At 39.7% G+C, this 21,888-nt stretch overlaps 2 protein-coding genes across 14 annotated transcripts in view; one reads left to right on the top strand and one right to left on the bottom strand.

The window, feature by feature from the left end:
* Positions 1 to 18,770, bottom strand: part of FGF7 (fibroblast growth factor 7) — a 47,702-nt gene extending 28,932 nt beyond the window's left edge. The window contains exons 1-2 of one of the 2 annotated variants that reach the window (XM_072148279.1): positions 18,461 to 18,770; positions 17,475 to 18,049 (exon numbers count right to left, since the gene is read on the bottom strand). In XM_072148279.1, coding sequence (XP_072004380.1) covers positions 17,475 to 17,760 — 286 coding nt within the window. In that variant the 5' untranslated portion in view covers positions 17,761 to 18,049; positions 18,461 to 18,770. The remainder of the gene's footprint in view (positions 1 to 17,474; positions 18,050 to 18,460) is intronic. The other variant, XM_072148280.1, reaches the window with a different exon arrangement.
* Positions 1 to 21,888, top strand: part of FAM227B (family with sequence similarity 227 member B) — a 236,853-nt gene that overhangs the window by 98,131 nt on the left and 116,834 nt on the right. The window lies entirely within an intron of this gene.

The following is a 21,888-nucleotide window of genomic DNA, read 5'->3' as shown; positions in this document are numbered from 1 at the left end:
CACTTTTTAGGGTTTGCCGTTAACCCTGCAGCCCTAAGAGAATCCAGTATCGCCTGGACTTTTGCCAAGTGACTTTCCCAGTCCTCACTAAAAATGATAATATCGTCAAGATAAGCCGAGGCATATCTACGATGTGGCTTAAGGACAACGTCCATTAACCTTTGAAAAGTTGCTGGGGCCCCATGCAACCCAAAAGGCAAACAAACATACTGGAAAAGACCCTCTGGGGTGACAAATGCAGTTTTCTCCTTTGCCCTGTCAGTAAGCGGTACCTGCCAGTACCCTTTGGTTAGGTCAAGGGTGGAAAAATATCTAGCTTGACCAAGTCTCTCGATTAGTTCGTCCACCCTTGGCATTGGATAGGCATCAAACTTTGATACCTCATTTAATTTTCTGAAGTCATTACAGAAACGCAGCGTACCATCTGGTTTAGGAATCAGGACAATGGGGCTTGACCACTCACTATTTGATTCCTCAACAACCCCTAGGTCCAACATCTTTTTGACTTCTTCCGAAATGGCCTGTCTACGAGCTTCAGGTACTCTGTACGGTTTTAGGTGAACTCGTACCTGTGGCTCGGTGACAATGTCATGTTTTATCAGCGAGGTACGGCCTGGCGTCTCTGAGAACACATCAGCGTTTCGCAAGATGAACTCTCTAGTTTCCTGCGTCTGAGCCTTGGACAGGGACTCGGATATACGAACCTCGGGTATGCTGTTACCATGAGAGTTTACCTCTACTGCAAGGACCTGCGGAGTAACTTCACAAGGAAAACTTACAGCTGACAAATTTTCTCTGTCCTTCCAGGGTTTTAGTAAATTTACATGGTACAACTGTTCTGGCTTCCTCTTCCCTGGCTGATATACTTTGTAGTTCACCTCTCCTACCTTCTCCAAAACTTCATACGGCCCTTGCCACTTAGCCAGGAACTTACTCTCTATGGTTGGTACCAAAACTAAAACGCGATCACCAGGGTTAAAAGTTCTGACCTTAGCCGACCTGTTATATACCCGCCTTTGAGCCTCTTGAGCCTGCTCTAGGTGAGCTTTAACTATAGGCATTATTGCACCGATCCTGTCTTGCATGAGACTAATGTGCTCTATTACACTTCTGTAGGGTGTATGTTCCTGTTCCCAGGTTTCCTTGGCAATGTCAAGGAGGCCGCGGGGGTGCCTACCATACACCAGCTCAAATGGGGAAAACCCAGTGGAGGATTGCGGTACTTCACGAACTGCAAACATTAGATAGGGTAACAGGCAATCCCAATCCTTACCGTCCTTACAAACCACCCTTTTTAACATGCCCTTCAGGGTCTTGTTGAATCTCTCAACCAGGCCATCCGTCTGCGGATGATATACAGATGTACGCAAGTGTTTAATTTTCAAGAGCCTACACAATTCTTTAGTTACCTTAGACATGAAGGGGGTTCCCTGGTCTGTAAGGATCTCTTTAGGGATACCTGTACGGGAGAACATGTGAAATAGTTCCTTGGCTATTAGCTTAGAGGAAGTATTTCTTAGTGGCACAGCCTCGGGATAACGTGTGGCATAGTCTACAACAACAAGGATATACTGATGTCCTCTAGCTGATTTTACCAGGGGACCAACCAGATCCATTGCCACTCTTTCAAATGGTACCTCTATAATGGGTAAGGGTACCAAAGGACTCCTGAAATGTGACACTGGAGCGGTTAGTTGACACTCTGGACAGGTCTCACAATACCTTTGTACTTCAACAACAACCCCTGGCCAGAAGAAGCGCTGCAAAATACGTTCACGGGTTTTTTCACATCCCAAATGTCCGCCTAGCACGTGCTTGTGGGCCAGATCCAGCACCACCCTGCGGAATGGTTGGGGTACTACCAGCTGTTCAACAATTTCCCCACGTACATTGTCTACCCGATATAGCAGTTCCCGATCAATCGCCATGTGGGGAAATACCTTCTCAGCCCCTGGGTATTGTGGCACACCATTTATTACCTTCACATTTTCCCTGGCTTTTAACAATGTGGGATCTCTTAGCTGAGCGGTCCCAAAATTATCCCGGGACACCTCCAACTCAGGCATATCAGGAGCTTCCTCCTGTTCCTCAGTATCACCAGCTAGTACCGCTAGGGGAAAATTCTCGGTTTCATTATTGGTCACCCCTACCGCTGGAACCTCACTGTCAGGGTCAAAGGGTTCAGGGCTAACCACGGAACTTACATTGTCAACTGATACATTTTTATGTCGCCACAAGTCCCAGAAAAGGGGAAAGTCTCTTCCCAATATCACACTGTGCATTAGTGACTTGACCACAGCCACATTGTGGGAAGCTGCACCACAGGGAGTTTCAAACATGACCACGGCTGTAGGGTAATATCTGGTCTCTCCATGAATGCAAAGTACCCCAACAGTTTGTCCGCTGCACAATCCAGGGTCTACCAGAGAGCCATGTACCAGGGTCACTAAGCTCCCAGAGTCCAGCAGTGCATTCACAGAGCAGCCTCCTATTTTCACAGCACACATTTGAGGCTCTGCCTTAGTCTCTGCAGAGTAAACAGGTCTTGCAAACAGAGATACGGGTCCTGCGGTGTTGCAGTCCATGGGCTCGGTCGTGAGGGGACAAGTCGCAATCACATGTCCGGGTTCTCGGCAGCGCCAACAACGTATGCTGCCCCCGTCACCATTTTGAGACCCTTGTCTGGTTCTTAAGGGCTCACTAGACCTACTTGACCCAGCTGCTTGTTCCCGCTCTGAGCCACCTCCCCTGTAGACATTTCTCACCCCTTTAACAGTAGGTACAGTCTTACCAGTTGACCTGGATAACTTGCTGTCCCTGGGGTTGGCACGTCCGGGAGATGTTTGGAGTAGCTCCTCTGTTGCACTGTATCCTTCTACGAGACTCACGAGTTCATCAGCCGTCGTAGGTCCTCCTTGTCCGACCCAGCGCTGGATCCTAGAAGGAAGGGATCTGATGAATTTGTCCAGGACCACCTTCTCTATTATCTGGCCTGGTGTGGCTTCCTCCGGCTGCAGCCACTTCTTTACAAGGTGTATGAGATCATGCATCTGTGACCTTGGTGGCAGTGTCTCAGAGAAAGTCCAACTGTGCACACGCCCTGCACGCACATGCATGTTCACTCCAAGTCGGGCAAGGATCTCACCTTTAAGCTTTATGTAGTTCTTAGCGTCCTGCTCACTCAAGTCATAGTAAGCTTTTTGTGGCTCACCTGTCAGCAAAGGTGCTACCACATCTGCCCACTGGTCGGCTGGCAGCTTTTCACGCTCTGCCACTCTCTCAAAGACCATAAGGTACGCTTCCACGTCATCTGTGGCGGTCATCTTTTTTAGAGAGGCATGTACTGAGGCCCTTAGAGAAGTAGACCCTCCTTGGGTCCCGTGCACACCAGAGGTTGTTCTGCTGGACGACAGTGTCTCACCAAGCAAGGCCATTTTCTCCACCAGGAGGCGATTCATCTCGTCTTGCTTGGCCTGGGCTTGTTGCTGCCTTTCCTCAGCCTGGGCAAAAGCTCGCTGTTGCTGCATAATCATTTGCTGCTGCTGTAGGATGGCTTGTCCAAACTGCTTAACAAAGTCCTCCATCATACCGGACGCTCTCGCAGCTTTAATCCAGGAGAGGAAAAAAAAAATACGTGTATGTCTCTTTAAGACTGCGTTACTATGCCCGCGTCCTCCGCCATATGTGGGAACTAGCTTGGTAGAAGCGGTAAAATTAGTCCAGAATCGCAGTCAGAGACAGTGACACAAGTGCTTTGGCTATAAACAGGGCTTTGCCTGGCTTTAATAGCAGAAAAAATACAAAATAAAACAAAGCCTTAACTTCAGGCTAAAATAAACACCTGTTCGGCTGAACTCTAACTAACACAGAGTCTTCCCTGACTACTCGGGTGGCGTACTACCAGCCACCTGAAACAAAACAAAACGTGGGTTTTACCTCACGTGATACACACAGTCCGTATTAGGCTCGCAGGCCTCAGTGCAGGAGAATAGAGACAGGTTCTGCCTCTCCACATGTTTTTTCCCCTTGTGAAGCACAGAGTGCAATCCTTTTAAAGCTCTAGTTGGAGCTGAGCTCCAACACCTGGGTTTCCTGAAGCAACCAGGAAAACCAGTGCTGGACAGGAAGGGAATGACCAGCCCCACTACCAGCCTGCCAGTCATTCCAAAAATCCAGGCCCGAAAATAGGATTTACCAGATCCTTTAGCAAGCTATGTCTTGCTAAGGACATCAAGTCTTCCTGGATCTTCTACATCTCACTCAGCTTTCCCTGGGTGAGATGTACACCTCCTGTCCCCTAGAAGACATATGAGAGAAATCTAGGGGAAATATAGCGATTTCCCTCCACCTTACCAGTCACTATCTCACAGTACCCAATAGGAGACTATGGGCCGTGAACTGTCTACTCTGTGCGCTAGCTCATGGCCTCTGTACATGTTCGTGTGCATGAGGCTTAACTATATTTTGTAAAATTTTAGGCGGGTTCATGTAGGCTTTTATTGATATTTTTAAAAAGTAGTTTAAAAAAGTAGTCAAATTGAAACATTTTGTACAAATACTTTCCTGCTTTACTAGAAACTCTACTCATTGGGGCACATTCACATACTCGTCCGCTGGAGTTCCCCGAAATTGCATTGTCCGACTATAATGCACTGTGCAGCTAAGATTACTAAGATCGTGCATCCAATATCCTGCATGTGACACTTGCACGCTCAGGTCCAACAGAGTTCACTTTCTTCTTCCTGGTGCATGTAAGTGCATGGGCTTGCGACACAATTTGAATGTTAAATCCCGTGCTCAGTCCGAATCAGTCGGATTGTCCGATGGTGCGCCCTCTAATTTGTGTCACATGGAAGCCAGTGCAGCTGCGCCACAAATGTTTAATCCCGGTGCAGACACCTGTTAAATACCTGTTCAAGCCTAGCAATCCCCGAAAATGGCGCACAGTCTGACGAAAGTGCGATCTGCAACCCTTGGTATATGAGCCCCATTACTTTAGAACTCGCCCACCCTTCTTGGAATTTAAGGGTTACTTCTGAACTTCAAAAATTACACAGGTTATGTGGTGTATGGACAAAAATGGTTGAGATTGCAATAAAATTCATATTGAACAAAAAAAGCATATAACATGTACGTATTGTATAAGGTGATAATTGTGCACCATTAAACTACTGATTTTCAAAGTGTCTCACAGAAACCAGATGGATAACACATAATTCAAAAGAAAAAGATGTAATATATTTAAACCAATTGACTTGATGCTCTGATTAATGGCTACAATTTTACGTGTTCTTTTGATCCCACAGAATACTACCACTTACAAAAGCTTCTTTGCCTGCAGCTATATGTAATGTAATTATTCAAGGCTTGCCTTATCCCTCCCTTCCAAGCAAAAGACAAAAGCCTTGAAAACTTAGACAGGGATTCCCACCATTCGATAGTGCAAGTTCTCTACAAATGATATATGTCTGTCTGGAAATCTTCCTAATAACAGAGTGTAAACTATTAGCTTTGTGTGGCTCTGATATATACCCTTGAGTATATGGCTTCTTCTACTTAGAAGATAACCATAGGCAATAGAGCCCTGTCTCAGGATCAGGATTTTTAATGAAACCTCTCCCCTCTCCAAACAGTTTTATGTGTTGGATTTGTTGGACACCCTTGGTTGTTTGGCTTTGGGGGTTGGATAACTTCTTGGTCAAGAAAAATTTACTTTTTTTCACATGATAGGGAGAAGTTTTTCGGCTATCCAATAAGGATACACTTCTTTACTCGTTGCAATTAACCATGCACAACTGACTGCGCCAAACATGGAAATTAATGGGAGATCAATGATCTGTATAAAAGATCAATTGATATTTTATACATCTTCTCCAAGGTTCTTAGAAAGTAATTTCTTTCATTCAGAAAACCTAAATAGTCCACGTGCTATGCATCCAACTTTGCAAGAATATAGTTTGCTACGAAAATGTGCTTCAAAATGATCTTTTTCCTTTTAGAACATTTTGTAGAATTTATTATCATTTTAAGGCTAAAAGCACATGACAGGGGTTTGGTGCTTCTGCTTTGTGGGAAATAGGGACTCCTTGCATAGATCACTCTGAAGCATGGAGCCCTGTACTCATCATGGTGGTTGGTCTAATCCAGCCAGCACACATTTCTCTATTCAAGGTCCGACCAGAAACAGTCCTTTGTCTAAAAGAATCATGAGCCTCTCTCTTTACTTATACACTCTAATATGTCTCACAAACATTCTGTCCTATGTATTATATTACAGGGAAATTTCCTTTGTGCCAAAATGGCTCAAAATGATTACACTTTTTGGCTAATGGGAGTAATCAAATAATGAAGCAGTTCTACTATGTTCATGAAAGAATAATTCACTATTCCTTTATTCACAGCAGTTGTATATGCAGCTACAATGCAGTCATCCAGTTATGTGCAGCCTTTGCAGCAATGCTGGCATCACTCATATTTCTGGTTTAGCCTCTAGATATGATGCTGAGCATGTGCACTTAACTTATTGTGCAACCATGACAAGGCTATTTGGGCACTATTTTCACTAAGGTGTGTACTCACTGAAGGTACAACAACATTTTCACTGTTGCTGTTTCACAAGATGTACACAGACTACTTTATATGGTATCAAAGTGTCATATCTTCAGTGGAGATGAGCAGAACCGTAGTTTCAGCTTGTGTTCTATGTCCGGGTCACGCGGCCGTACTAAATCTGAAACCAAGCTTTTGCTCACCTCTAATCTTCAGTATTGTCCCATTAAAGATAAAATATTTCCAAAAATGTGGGGGTGTTACTAACTTTTAAAATGCCAATAAGTTACAGATACTCCTTAATGGACTTCACCAAAAAGTACATTTTGTCTCACTTAAAAATCCAAACCTTCGTCTATTGACCAGGTACTATTTTTAGAACTAGATGTAAGTAAAAAGGTCAATGTGTTCTGAAGGCCAAAACCAGCTGTGTGTCGTCTGTGGGTTAAACTTTTAAAGAAGACATTCAATTTGCCCTACTGGAAAAAGGATGCTGTGGTGGGAAAATTATTTACCATTATACAGCTAAAGAAGTGACAAATATACTGAGTAAAAGGTGTTCACACATCTAATAAGTGAATTATATACCATGCACAAGCAGATGCTTATATGAACCAAATTAAAAATAGAAAAGAACAAATACTCCCTATCCTCACACCATAATAGGTCATGTAGAGGCAAACTGGTTGCCAATATGTTTTCTTGATAAAAACCGCAAAGTGATGACAAAGATCATGAATAATCAACAATGCACTTTGATACCACCTAATCAAGCTAATAATATCAGAACACAAACAAGCATTAAATAAGCATCAATGCATCAATGAGTGTGCATAAATGCTTTCATGTTCTCATATTATTAGCTTGATTAGGTGGTATATATTTCATTACTGTATTATTCTAAAAATTGTCGAACTTGTGCACTGTTGATTATTCATGATCTTTGCCATAATTTTGCGATTTATAAAGACTACATATTGGCAGCCAGTTTGCCTATACATGACCTTTTATGGTGTGAGGATAGGGAGTGTATGTTCTTTTCTATTTTTAAGTGTTTTTAACTCTGTATTGTCTATATGTAATGCAATAATAAAAAAAGTGGTTCATATAAGCATCTGCTTGTGCATGTGTTAGGGATTTTTATGCAGGGCCCCAACAGCCCTCTTGACTTTTGTAAGGTGAGTCCTAATTAACCCATGATTGAACATAAAGACTAAGCCACACACGTCAATCTCTTAGTCAAGATCTTCTCCCGTTTAATAATCAAAATGCATAATATATATCAGACAGAAGAGTCATCAAAGGGGTGTGAATAGTATACTCCAAACCTATTGGTCATCAGCACATTCTGGGAAAAAAGTTAATTAATTGTGCTCAGTTCTCAGAGACCTTGTACACAGATATTGTTTATACTAGTTTGCTGAGAAGGAGATGATAAGTGGCTCCAGAATCCTAATATCATGCAGCATCGAGGACAGACTGGCTTCTCATTAAATGTCAAAGGGTATTAGCTGACAGGCGAGCAAACATGTTACATAAAATGAAGTTTGAATCATGACATTAACTTGACAATGGTCAGGGAACATGGCCGCTGTATCTAAGATGGCGGACAGTAGTCAAGAGGGCGTCCGAAACAAGTGCGACCCCCTTAACAGCATGTTATATAATTACAATTATACATGTACAAGTACTTGTTTCAAAATATTTTCTTTACTTCTTTGGATTTTTTTTTGTTTTGTTTTGCTACTGCTTTATGCATCTCCTGCTACCACTACAGCTTCTGGCTGTGGCCTGTGTTAGGCTGTACCTGGAAGCGGCTGTTGACGTGACATCATCACCTCTCTATAGAAACAGAGACTGTCAGTGACTGGAGCATCAGAGAGAGGTGAGTGTAGCTTGCATATTGTTTCTATATGCCCTGGGGCCCATATTAAGAAAAACATAATCTCGGAAAACTTCTTAAAACTAGACAAATCATCCCACAAGTAAATCAGTATTGCGAAAGATACTTTATATAAGCTTTTTGTCAGTGTGCAAGTTTTTAACTTCACCTTTCATCAGTTTCACCCATAGTAATTTAAAAAAAACTATGAATGTGGTCTACGTTTTCTATAGTAATTGATCAGTGAAAAACTGGCGCTCAGATATACACTGATTAAGTGAACAGACCCTCTGGGGGGATTCATTTTTGAAACCTGTTTTGTTTCAACCAAGACAAAGCAAAGAACTGTGATGATAAATCCTCCCCCCTTGACTTTAATAGGTCTAGTGAATAAAAAAGCTATGAAACTATCATGGTCATTGATCAATTTGAAACTGCTACTTCAATCTCTCAGACCTATCGGAGTTGCACTAGTTCTCTTGAGTGAATTATCCCTACAAACACATTTCTATAGGAAGGCCTTTAATGATCCTCAGTCTTTCATATTTATGCTCCCTATCCTAGTGGGGTAATATTACCCGCTATTGTTGCTGCATCATACTGTAAATAGTGACATTTTTCTACTCTTAGATACTTTTTATGGTCTACACAGAAGTTTCTTTTGTGTTGAAATTTTCAATATATTTTACTGTATGTTACATTTATGGAATTCATAATTCTGTCTTTTTAATTGTATGAAAAAATAGTGATACAACTCTGTTCTACCATGTCCTCCTACAAATACAAAACAAATGTGTTTTCAAGCTTTAATTTAAGTAATTAATGTTGTCCAGTCACTGACAGTTTATGTTTCTTGAATTAATTTTATCCCTTCAAAAAAACTTTAACTGCTTTGCTTTCTGTGTGCTGAAATTCCAGATGGCATGTGGTTATGCACAGCTATTCAGTGATTTCACTCATTTTTGTCCTAAAATCATTATTTCTACATACAGGGGAAAAAGCTATTCCAGACTGTTGATTACAGTCCTAACTCATTCATTAAACTGTTCATACATTTGGTTTATTTTTCTGTGGCTATTTGCTTACCCACCTTTTTTCCCCCTAGTCATTATGTTTGTTATTTATTCGGAGTCAGATTACGCAGATCATTAGATTGTCTAACATGAAACCTTAATGGGTTTAGGGCAGCCTCATGTTGTAGTATGAGAAAGAACTAAATGTCCTTCTATATATTTGAATTTTTATGGAATTATGTTGATTATTACAATAACATATACAACGACTTAAAGGAATGAAACTAATTGCCATTTATCTTTAGAATTTATTAAACTCCATACCATGTGATCTCATCGTAATTTTTGATACATCAGGAAGCAAAGACAAAACCTCTGCGGCTTTGTGGCTTGATTGTTTATATTTGTTCCAGTCAATTTTCCCAAGTCTGTAGCAAGCAATACGCCTTGGGCTACTATGTAACCTAATTTATTTATTTAGCTGGCAAAATGATAGAGTATTTATAGGTACAGCTTTGCATGTCCTATCCATGCATTAGGTTAAATTATGTGCTATTTATAACGGTCAAGAAGCAACTACTATTACTAGTGATACTATGTGGACAGCATAGTGGTACTGGAAACTAGTCTACTTAATACATGATGCTTACTTAAAGGACATCTACCATCAGATATACTGTTGCTAGACTATAACGTACCTTTTTGTTGTGTGGTCTTGTTATTTTTGCACTGTGCAAAAATAGACCTACCGTATATACTCGTGTATAAGCCGAGCATCGCAGAAAAGACAGAAGAGGGGCCACGCCGAACATCGGGATCACCCGAAGTGAGTATGGCAAACTGGGGGCTGGCTGTATACTGAAGGGGGGCTGGCTAATAAAGGTGGCTGGCTGGCTACTACAGGTTGCTGGCTGGCTGTATACTACAGGGGGATGGCTGTATACTTCAGGGGGTCTGGCTGTATACTACTGGGTTCTTGCTGGCTATATACTGGGAGGCTGTGACCAAAGCATTTCCCACCCTCGGCTTATACTCGAGTCAATAGGTTTTCCCAGTTTTTGGTGGTAAAATTAGGGGTCTCGGCTTATACTCGGGTCTGCTTATACTCCAGTATAAAATAAGCAAGAGCTGCTCAGCGTAGCGCCTTTGGACTCAGGGAGCTCGTAATTTATTCATCCCATGTGACTGGGTCCTGTGCGAGCATTGCTCAGATTGCCTTCACATCACCCGGCAGTCTGCAAATTTCGTGCACGTGCGCTGAGATATTCCTTGCATAGCCACACTCCTACCGAGCTGGCTGCAAGCAAGGAAAATCTCCGCGAGATTTGCAGACAGTGACCTCACCAGCAATATGAGTGATAGACGGATCCCGGACTCAAGGGGTGTAAATAAATGATCAGCCCCAAGAGATTCATTTACATATTTTATATAAGTCTATTTTTCCACAATGCAGCCATTATAGGATATAATAAAAACAACTTAGGAAACAAGAATAAACAATAAATAGGTACCTTTTAGGAGTCTACCATCAACACCTAGCCCAATTTTTTAAAGAAAAAGTAGTCATTTTCATAGTCATTTTTTTTCTTATATTTGTTATTCATGGCCTCCTTCCTTCTAAAATCAACTTTTAAAATTTAGCTAATGCGTTACCAGAGCCTCTAAGTGTTGCAGATTTAAGGCTGTCTTGCCCTGCCCCCTGATCCCTCAGCACTCCTCCTCCATCTTCCTGCTGTAATCTCTCAGCACTATAAGAGGTTTCAGTGGTGTTGTGGGGGGAGTCTTCCAGCTAAGTGTAACAGCCTGTGAAACCAGAACATGTGGGAGCTCTGTTAGAGCCCTTTTGGCTTATTATCATAATTTCAAAAGTTGATTTTAGACGGACGGAAGGCATGGATAATAAATATAGAAAGAGTATTACAATCACGGTGCTTGACTATATTAGTCAGAATATTAGAAATCTTATCCAACAGAGTAATATAATGAACGGAGACTAAGTGACAACATCAATAGGAATGGATTTGCTATGAGGCAATTGAGTGACCTTGAAGAACTGCTTGGCGATTTTAGAAAAGTGTTGCTGTTGTTTGTATAGGAACATCTTTCTGACATAGCTTGAGCAGCAGACACTTTTGCAACCCAAAGCAGAACATAAATGCATGAAATTATGTTCCAGTTACCTACCTTCTGTAGTAATTGATCGAAAAATTAGTGGTATGAATATTAATTGAACATGTTTATGATCCAGCTTACATACCATGTATTTTTCTTGTCTCTATTGTTGCTCCAATTAGAATGGTTAAGCCAACATAATGGACATGTTATATATGTTAGGGGGTTATTTGTGGGCAAAATAATGAGGAATTTTGAGCCTTTTATAACCTAATAGTTTTTTTAAAACAAGAAATATGGTAAAGCATTCATGTTCGTCTCTAGGCATGAAAATTCTATATTTTAGAGAAAAGGGGTACCAGACATTTTCCCACTGTAAATTTACTATGAACTATGTAGTGTTAAAATGTAATGTCCTTTTTGTCACCCTTCATTACCTGCAGGCATTGTAAAATGGTACAATTAGAAATTAATTACAAGGAGATTCTGTCTCAGGCTTGTAATTAGGCTACCAATTATACACTTTCCAGGTCTCAAGGATTCCATTGCCCAAGGCTTGTTGCCTTCAGACCTAGCAAAATACATCAATAATGTTAATTGCTTTGATTAGTAATAAATAAAACCCTTCCACTGAGTGTGAGATCTTGAGACATCGGCTGGTTTATCCGAAGCATGTCAAGCAAATTCACCTCAAAGGAAGTAACCAAATAGATTCCACAAAAAACTATTTGTTGTGAGAGTTGAGACATAACCAGAGCACCTTAATAATGGCTATATGACTTTAAAGGGGATATTGACAAGCCTTGTCTTATTAGTAATTTAAAAAAATAATTAGTAATTTGTTTTTAGTACAACAGATATATTCCTATTTAGTGATATATTAACAATTATATGGGACTTAACTAGCATGCTTATTGTAGTAACTTTATTGAATATAGTCTAATGTGTGGTCTGTGATTTATAGCACAATTATACTGTAATTTCTGGAGCATTTATATTTACAAATATGTTCAGTATGGCTTTATTTTATTATTCCTCAAAGCAATATACAAATAGATTAACAGTATCATTTCCCTCAAACCTCAGAGGTTTGTCTTTACACAGTCTGATATAGTCAGCGTTGATTAGACACTGTGTACAAGGAAACACCTCAGAGACGTGTTGTCTGGTTAATTGTACCATTTTTGTATTACTTTGAGACCAAAAAAAAGTCTCAAAGTAGTAGAAGAAACCAGACAATGGGGCACATGTATCATAGTTTTTCGGCTGCCACTATATCAAGTTGCCTGAAGTTGGCCTACTTGATCACTGCAATGTATCTTAAGTTTTTCCCTTTGTGAAAGATGTGATGAGTTGCCTGTTTAGTCTCACTTTTGCGACTTGTGGTGTGCGACTTTTTAAGTAGCTCTGTTTCTAGCATACTCTGTTTGGGACTTATTAGGTGCAAGAATGGGGCAATTTCAGGGACCAAAAGTCGCACAAGTTGAACAAATATCTGGGCCACATCTGAGCTAACTTTGGTACACTGCTTGATTCTGCACCTAAAAAGTCTCAAACTGCAAAAAGTCGCACAAAAAAAGGACAGAACTACACAGCGATACATGAAACTGCTTATACCATGGGAAATACAACCATGAAAGGGAATTTGCCATTATGAAAATACAGTGCTGTAGCATCTTATAGAGCAGGAGGAGTTTAGCTGATATATAGCTTCTAGGAAATAGTTAGAATTTAAGGAGGCGGTCTGATCAGTCACTAGCAGTTATCTGTATTCACACTGATACAGAGAAAGGCTGTCATTCACAAATAGGATTATCTCCCTGATTATTTTTTTTTAGCATGGAAATAAGCAGACATTTTCTTTATACTCAATCTTTAAACACAAAACTTTATTGATCTTTATTGATTGATTTCGATTCTACTGCTTTTAGAACATACCTATAAATTGCACTGTATTTAACAGGAATCCCTTCATTATAATTGTTAGAGAAGAGACAAGATAGGATAAATATTCCTCTAACGTTAGCTACTAAGTGAAAAATTATTAAAATGATAACACCCACTGTATGTATTCGGTACTGGCGACCCACCTAATTTTCCAACAAATAAACTGGGAAAATTAAGTTAAGTTAAATGCTCTTTCCTGCTACCTTCAGTTTTAGTGCACCCTCATATTTTTCTGCCCCCTTCTTGACCCCTCATGTTTTGTGCTTCACCAATACCCCTTCTATGCCAGATATATGTTTTGTGTCACCTTTTGTGCATTCAAATAAATGAAAGTATAATTAACTTTCATTCAGAGCATAGATTAGGAACTCAACCTCTATAGTCAAGTGCTGGAGATGTGGTGAGGTCATGTCATCGCCGACAATGTACTGTCACTGTGTATCAGAACAGGGCACTCATTTATTGCGCTCTGACCTGCCTCAGCTTTCAACAGTATTGGCATCTTAAGGACACTTGTCCTTAAACAAGGAGGGAAAGCTTTTATTATCAATGGAGCTCCACTCCGGGGCTCCCCCGAACAGGATTGCGGCGTCTGATAAAGGAGCTCCAATGATAATTCGGCAGTGGCTGGAAACCTCAAACAATTATAAGACAAGTGAGGCTTATACTTCAGTATATATGGTAATTCTGTCTATACTCTTTAAAGAGTATCTGTCATTTGAGATAATTTTTAATATTGTGTATGGGGGGATGTGTCGAATATTTTTTAATAAACTTCATTATAAAATTCTGCTTAGATGGTGAAAAAGTGTGTCTATGGAGGCTGCATGAGCTCATATCTAATATTCCTGTGTGCGTTTAACAGCTCTAGTAGTAAAGATAAGCCCCTTCACTTTAAGCTTGATCTTTTCATAGCATACTACAGCCAAGGAGAGACCAGGAAGGGCTAACGCTCACCTCTGGGTGTAACAGGAGAGAAGAGAGAGACCTGTCTTCAATCTGGTAGAGAAATTTGCCATAATGTAGAAGTAACATTGTAGTTAAGGGGCACTTAGCAGTCATTTTTTTTATAAACTAAGCCCTCCACCCCCCGCACATACACAGTATCAAAAATCATCAGATTTTTGCTCTTTGATCATCTGATGTTTACTCTTTAAAGGAGAAAGTGGAAATCAGAACTACTGTGGAAAAGGTTGACTAAGTTAAGAGCAAATAAAGGTAACCAAGGAATTCAGTCATTTAAATTCTGCCTGGCTCTAGTGGCTTCTTCCGTGCCTTGGCTCTTATATCTAGTTGCTTCTCCTAAACCACCAGAAGTCATGTAGGATCGCTCCTTGCAAACACTCTTTTTTTGCTTTGACTGCCAAGAAAAGCACATACCAGTGGATTGTGTGGTGTCAATTCTACTGTAACCTTTACATCACAGTAGCTAAAATGTGTTTCTCCAAATTGGTATCTACCTTGGTTTTTGTTCAAGCTGTTCAAGTTTAACTTTTTTGTTTTTAGAATTACACTCTGTATAAACTCATAAATAAAACCATATGCTGATCACACTATGTGTATTATAATACAATTTTGTTAAACCCTTCTGGAACCTCCCAGAAGTATACAACAAGAGAAATAAATAATTTAATTATTCTCACTGGTAACTATGTAATACACAGTGGCCAGTGTTCTCTAATGATGGTCTTCCTACAAAACAATAGGTCCCAAGTGGGAAACACTTCCATATTCCCTTAAGGCATATGTACAGAATTTGTCCTAACCCATACTTATAGTATGGTCATAATAAATCTGTAAAACCATTCTTTTCAGTGTTCTACATTAAACAAAATCTATGGTGAAATGGTGGGCACATGAAAGGTTAAAACACTTTAGTATGTACTCTTAATATTTATGTGGGTAACAACTACATCTGGAATGATTGATGTGTCAAGATGTTATTGTAGCTCTGGCCAAATGGAACTCCTATTGACAAGATGCTATTGCAGAAACATCTTCCTTCTCCCGCCATATGTCCAGTAGCAGCTCTTAGCCTAAATTATAAAAGAATATAAGAAAGTCTGGGCATTTCATGTGCTCACCAGTGGGCCATATGATTTGGTGGATTCTTCACTTCGGATTGGCACCATATAAAGAAATTCTTATTTGGCTTGACTAGAAGTTCAGCCCTAGACCTATGAAAATAAATATTTAAAAACCGATCCACTAAAAATTGCGCCAAAAGATATTTACATTGCTAGACAATCATTTCACTCATTGCAACTTTATCTTACAGAGATGATTGCATCATAAACTTCACTTAGTAACATGAGCTGTGAAGTCAAAACTTTCTTCTAGTATCTTCGTTATGACTCTTTTTGCACATGCAAACCACTAATGATATATCAAATGTTTAAAAAAACACATTTTAAAAGCTCAACAAACTTGATTATAAGTGTCCCTATTACTAATTCAGACAGTTTATCATTGATTGCTATAGTGTACAATAAAGACATCCCATCTTTGGCCACCTGTAGGTTTTACTGTCACTGTGGCGTTGTCCAGGCAGTTTGAGGCTTACTACTAACGAGTTGCAATGGCTAAAGTAGATTTGGACTTCGGTGCCATTACTTACGGTGGTTTTATTGTTGCTATAGCAGATGACCATAAATTTACCCCCCTTTCCGTCCAGATTTTAGGATTCCCTGGTTTTTAGAATAGAAACAAGCATTCTATTTTATTCTGGATGATACATTATTCTACACACCCAGTATCCCTCCTCCTGTCTAGTTGCATTTGATGTGTTACGCTGCTTTTATATGCACAGTCAGTGACTCCAGTATTCATTACTCTTCTTATAATCCTCAATTATACCTTTAGATTTTTTTAACTTGGTTATATTATAGACATGTCATCCTTTCATTTAAATGTTCTATTAATCACTTTGTTAACTCCCTCTGATATTACTACTAGTGAGAAAATACACTTCTGTGTGTTTCATGGCATAAACATAATAATGCTATTAAATGATCTAACACTCAGAGTCGGTACTCATGCGCCACCTGCTCTTCTACTCAGAACAGTCTACTACTTCTGTAATATGGCTGCTATAATAATTATTATTGCCTTTCAGTGCAGTTTCTTTAAGTATATTCAATTTCCAAGACTATCTAGTTATGATCATATGTTTATATTTGCATTACTACCCCTTGGTGTAGGGCATTATGTAGTTTGACTGCTCTAAGACCACGTTCAGACAAGGCAGAATTGGTATGGATTAGTACAATGCAGAAATATGAGGTTGCAATGAAGTTCAAAGTGAAAAACTCCCTCTTGATACCTAAGGTAAAAATATGCAACATATCGGTATCACAAACCGCTGTAAAATCTGAAAAAGGTATTGCTCTTGTTGCAGATTTACAGCAAAATTCAAGACTGAAAAGACTCCTTAGATAGCTGAGCTCTGAAGTACACTTCACTCTTCAACAGAGATATGATATATTCATATACAATAGGAAATTAAAGCATTTTGTGCTCCTTCAAACAGGTTCATTTCGAACAAGTTCCGGCATAATCTATACAAATGCAGTAAATAGTTCAGAAAGCTCTGTCAAGCCTTGTATATAGATCACAGTTTGCACGTTCTCATCCATCTGCATATGGCACAGTCCAAGTTTATTCCATTACTACCAGCTAGATCATTATTAAAATCCATTTAGTTAGAATACCTTCTAAGACACTTTTTATCCTTCTCAACAGTAATTACCAATTGTGACCATATAATTAGAAACCAAGAACCAAAATGATTGCAGCCACTATATATTGTCTTACATTGTACGTGACTACCTAATATAAGAATAAAGCACTAGTCTCATTTAACTAGGATTATGTATATAAACTGGAGCAAATTATGACCATCACTTATCTAATGTTAAAGCAGACCCAGCCTCAAAATTATACAGTTGGTAAGGAAAGACATGGGTACTTACTGTCGCTGTAGTTTGATTCTTGTGTACCCTTCACATTACCACGTTTATCAATGTACAGATACCACTGTGTTCGACAATAAAGTTTTCTTATTCTGACATCACTCCCTTTCATAAATTCGTAACTTCTGGTGTGCCGCTCAAGGCTGGAACAGTTCAGGTTTGCAGCCGTTTGCTCTGTAGTCATGTCATTGCAGGCTTGTGAGAGTGTGCCCAGTAGAAAGACGGTATAAAGGTATGGTATGTAGAGCAAAGTTGGCAGGATCCAAGTTAGTCTCCATTTGCGCATTATAGTGCAGTGATCTGGGTGTTCATGAACATCATAATGAAACTTAAATCTCAGGTGGATCTGTGTTGCTAGGTCCAAGACCTGATTGTACGCTTTGCTTTTAGTGGTGATAAAAGAGCTCAGTATAACTCCAGGCTTGTATTGCTGTCTCGTGGCAATGCCATAAACTTTGGACTTGAAAAAGCAGATTCTTCTCCAGAGTGTCCTTAGAAGATTAGGATGGGATGACCTTGGCAGCGGTAATATTCAGGACCACTCAGACATACTGTTGAATGCAAATGTAACAGAACTGTAAAGACATGATAAAGTTTATAGCAAGTTTATAGAAAGACATAAAAATATTGACTTTTACAAGTTTGAGGGAGTGTAAAAAAATTGGTAAAATATATAATACAAAAAGGGAAAAAATGAATAAAACATAGCTACTCAATGTCTACTTATGCGTCATTGGGTTAACTTGCTTGTATTGCTTAGCATAGTGAAAAGCTTGGAACTCATTTCCAGATATGCCTTATGGAAAGCAGCATGTGAACTGAGCTGTCAAGAATACTCTGCTCACCCTGTCCTATATCATAGAGATACTCATTGAAAGGTATATTTTATTGCGTTAACATTATATCTACCCTCTTATTGTGAAAGTAAAGAGAAGCTCTGAAAGTCCAGAAGACTAATTATTCATAGGAAAGCGGAGATAACTTACTTGTTCTTGATGATAACAGCTGGATATATGTGTATTCCATTTCTGCTGCCTGCTTTCTGCAACATGAGTCTGTAACGACAAGATTTCTCAACCCAGAAAGAACTGGAGTGTAATCCTAATTGTTTCCATAAATCAACGCGCAAGAGGGGTTTTCTCTGTGTGTCTGTGTTAAGCCTGTTGTTGTTCAATGCTTTTCGATAAATACCTTTTGGTGACCTCACTGAGCAATTAGATCTAACCACTCAGCAGCTGAAAGCACCAAGAAGAGGCAGAAAAAAAAGTTGTGCGAATCTCAGTCATCATGAGAGGGAGCTATGAGCATGTTTTATACTTTCAGCCGTGAGGACTAAGCAGAAGCAGCAGCATTCTGGGCAGATACATTGCAGGACCCTAGAAAATTTAGATATATATCAGTAGAGGGAGAGAAAAAGACTACTTTCATAGCATACAATAAAACTTTATGTATGAAGATATTTAATATTTCAAACACCATCTCATTTATTGTGGACTTTTTTATAGGAAACATGAATTTTAATTTTTACAACAATAATAATATTCAAATGTTAAAGACGATAACTCAATGTCAGTTTTATGTTTCCAAACTACGAGTACTGTATATATAAATATTCTTTTCTGCAAGAGGGTTCTCATTGGGTTGCTCTTTGTATGTGTTACAGACAGTATAAAGTATCATTGTCTATATTTAAAGACTGTGCATGGAGTGTGGAATTATAATTAGAGTAGACGGAGGAGTTTCAGAGATTAAGAACATTCCCAGGGTAAACCTGGTTCAAATCACAGTATCAGCTTTTCCTGTGATCTTGTTTGTCGTTGCATGGTATACGTAAACTGAGATTGTACCTTACATAAGGAAGAAATGTTTAAAATACACACTTCAGCTCAGCCCCGGAAATAGTGACATAATTTATTACTTATAGAAATGTGGCGTTGTAGGCTGTGACAAATTATTTGCTGCATCACTTTTAGAACATTGAGCTTTAATTCTGTATTATGTTTTTTCTGTCAGTAATTTAAATTACACTGCAACATCCTAGTAAACTCCTTGTCCTAATATTGACAGGTTTATTGCTTTGTACTTTGCTTTTTGTGGAGCACACAGCAAGACAGTCTGCACAAGAACGCTGTGTTTCAGCTAAAAATAAAAAGCCAATGCTTATTGAATAATTTACAAGCAGCATGGATATTCATTGCTTATTACTTTGTCTCCAAACACACTATCATATTAACACATTTATCCAACATGTTTCAGAATTGTTGGTAATTTTTATAAATTCTAAAGTATATTACTTACATATATGTATTAATTAATCAATTTTGAGTGATATTAAGTAATTTTAATTATTACACAACAAAAGAAAATGTTCACTGGAAACCGTGTATAATGCATGATCATAGGCCAATATGGAAGTGCTGCTGTGCATTGTAGACATTCTGGATCCTTAGTTGCTGCATCTGTAAGAGTAAAACAAAACAAAAAAAGGAGCCCTTGTCCAGAGCTGCAACGCAAATTGATAATAAAAAGCTAGTTTTAATTTAAAAAAAAAATTTTAAAAAGTATAAGTAACCCCTAAAACAGAAAATAACATGGGACGGCTATTTTCAACGCCAAATATTAAATTGTTTTACAACTCCTGGACAAATATTGTAGAGTGCCAAGACTTTATGTGACCAATAGTGATCCTATATCAGAAAGACCATTGATGGGGCATGTCCTAACTGAGCCTCGGGATGGATGGACTTCAAGGAGCTCCATTCTCAGTCCTCAAAAGTGACTGTTATCAGAGATTGAAGTGCCCTTTTCATCCTTAGTTTGGCACTAGAGGGGTACTTACAGTATGATAAACTACAAACACTCAGCAAAGCATCTTACAGACTACAACTGCCCCTAACCAAAGACCCACAGGACAGACTTAATGGTGCTGCCATGTGCACACAAGGAAGTTCCAGAGGAGCCCCCTTTGTAAATCCCAGAGAAAAATACAGGCCACAGGGGTAGGAGAATGGCCCATCAAAGTCTGTGTTTGCGTGGAGGGAGGGAAATCCATTAAAAGATTTTTGTTCCTCAGATCGAGTCCTTTATAAAATGTGTGATAGTGATAAGCACTTTGTTGTCTGTGCACTGCTGCTCAGGATACCAATGAGTGCTGCACATTATATTGTGCACATTGTATGTGCCAGTGTTGGAGCTCAGCGAGAAGTGGCATCACAGCGTCGGAGCTGGAGAGGATCTCAGCGATGAGGACGTGCCAGCTGTTCCCACTCGGGTCCCCCTCTGCTCTGTGACCTGCCCTGCACTGCCCTGGGTCCTAATGCCAGCACATAAAGGCAGCAAAGCAGGGGCAGAGCAGCAGGAATGAGCAAATGTGCCTGGACAGGTATGAATTTGTTTTTCTTTTTTGTCTCCTCTTGAGGGCTGCAGAATTATATGTAGGCTCTGGGGTCTCCACTATTATATGCCTACTCTGGGGGTCTCCACTATTATATGCCTGCTTAGGGGGTCTCCAGTATTAGTGTCTACTTTGGCGTCTCCAATAATATACTTCTGCTCCGAGGTTCCTCACTAATATAAATCAGCTCCAGGGGTCTTCAATATTATACGTCTGCTCCAGGAGTCTCCAGTATTAGTGTCTGCTTTGGGGTATCTAGTATTATACAATTGCTCTGAGGGTCCCCACTATTATATGTCTGCTCATGGGGTCTCCAGTATTAGTGTCTACTTTGGCGTCTCCAATGTTATACTTCTGATCCGAGGGTCCTCACTAATATACATCTGCTCCAGGGGTCTTCAATATTATAAGTCTGCTCCAGGAGTCTCCAGTATTAGTGTCTGCTTTGGGGTCTCCACTATTATACATATTCTCTGGGGTCATCACTATTATATGCCTGGTATGGGTGTTTCCAGTATTATAGGTCTGCTCTGGAGGTCACTACTATTATATATTTGCACTGGAGGTCCCCACTATTATAAGTCTGCTCCAGTGGGTCTCAAGTATTAGTCTCTGCTTTGGGGTATCTAGTATTATACAATTGCTCTGAGGATCCCCACTATTATATGTCTGCTCAGGGGGTCTCCAGTATTAGTGTCTACTTTTGTGTCTCCAATGTTATAATTCTGCTCTGAGGGTCCTCACTATTATACATCTGCTCCAGGGGTCTCCAGTATTATCCATCTGCTCCAGGAGACTCCAGTGTCTGCTTTGGGGTCTTCACTATTTTACATATTCTCTGGGGTCCTCACTATTATATGCCTGGTATGGGTGTTTTCAGTATTATAGGTCTGCTCTGGGGGTCACTACTATTATACATCTGCTCTTGGGGTCCCTAGTATTAATTTCTGCTTTGGGGTCACCATCACTATACATATGCCTCTCGGTCTCCAGTATTATAATTATTGCCTGGTTTGTGAA

Source organism: Engystomops pustulosus, chromosome 4 (genome assembly GCF_040894005.1).
Source record: "Engystomops pustulosus chromosome 4, aEngPut4.maternal, whole genome shotgun sequence".
Classification (NCBI taxonomy): Eukaryota; Metazoa; Chordata; class Amphibia; order Anura; family Leptodactylidae; genus Engystomops; species Engystomops pustulosus.
Note: the sequence above shows the minus strand (reverse complement) of the source record. Positions and strands in the feature narration are given on the sequence as shown.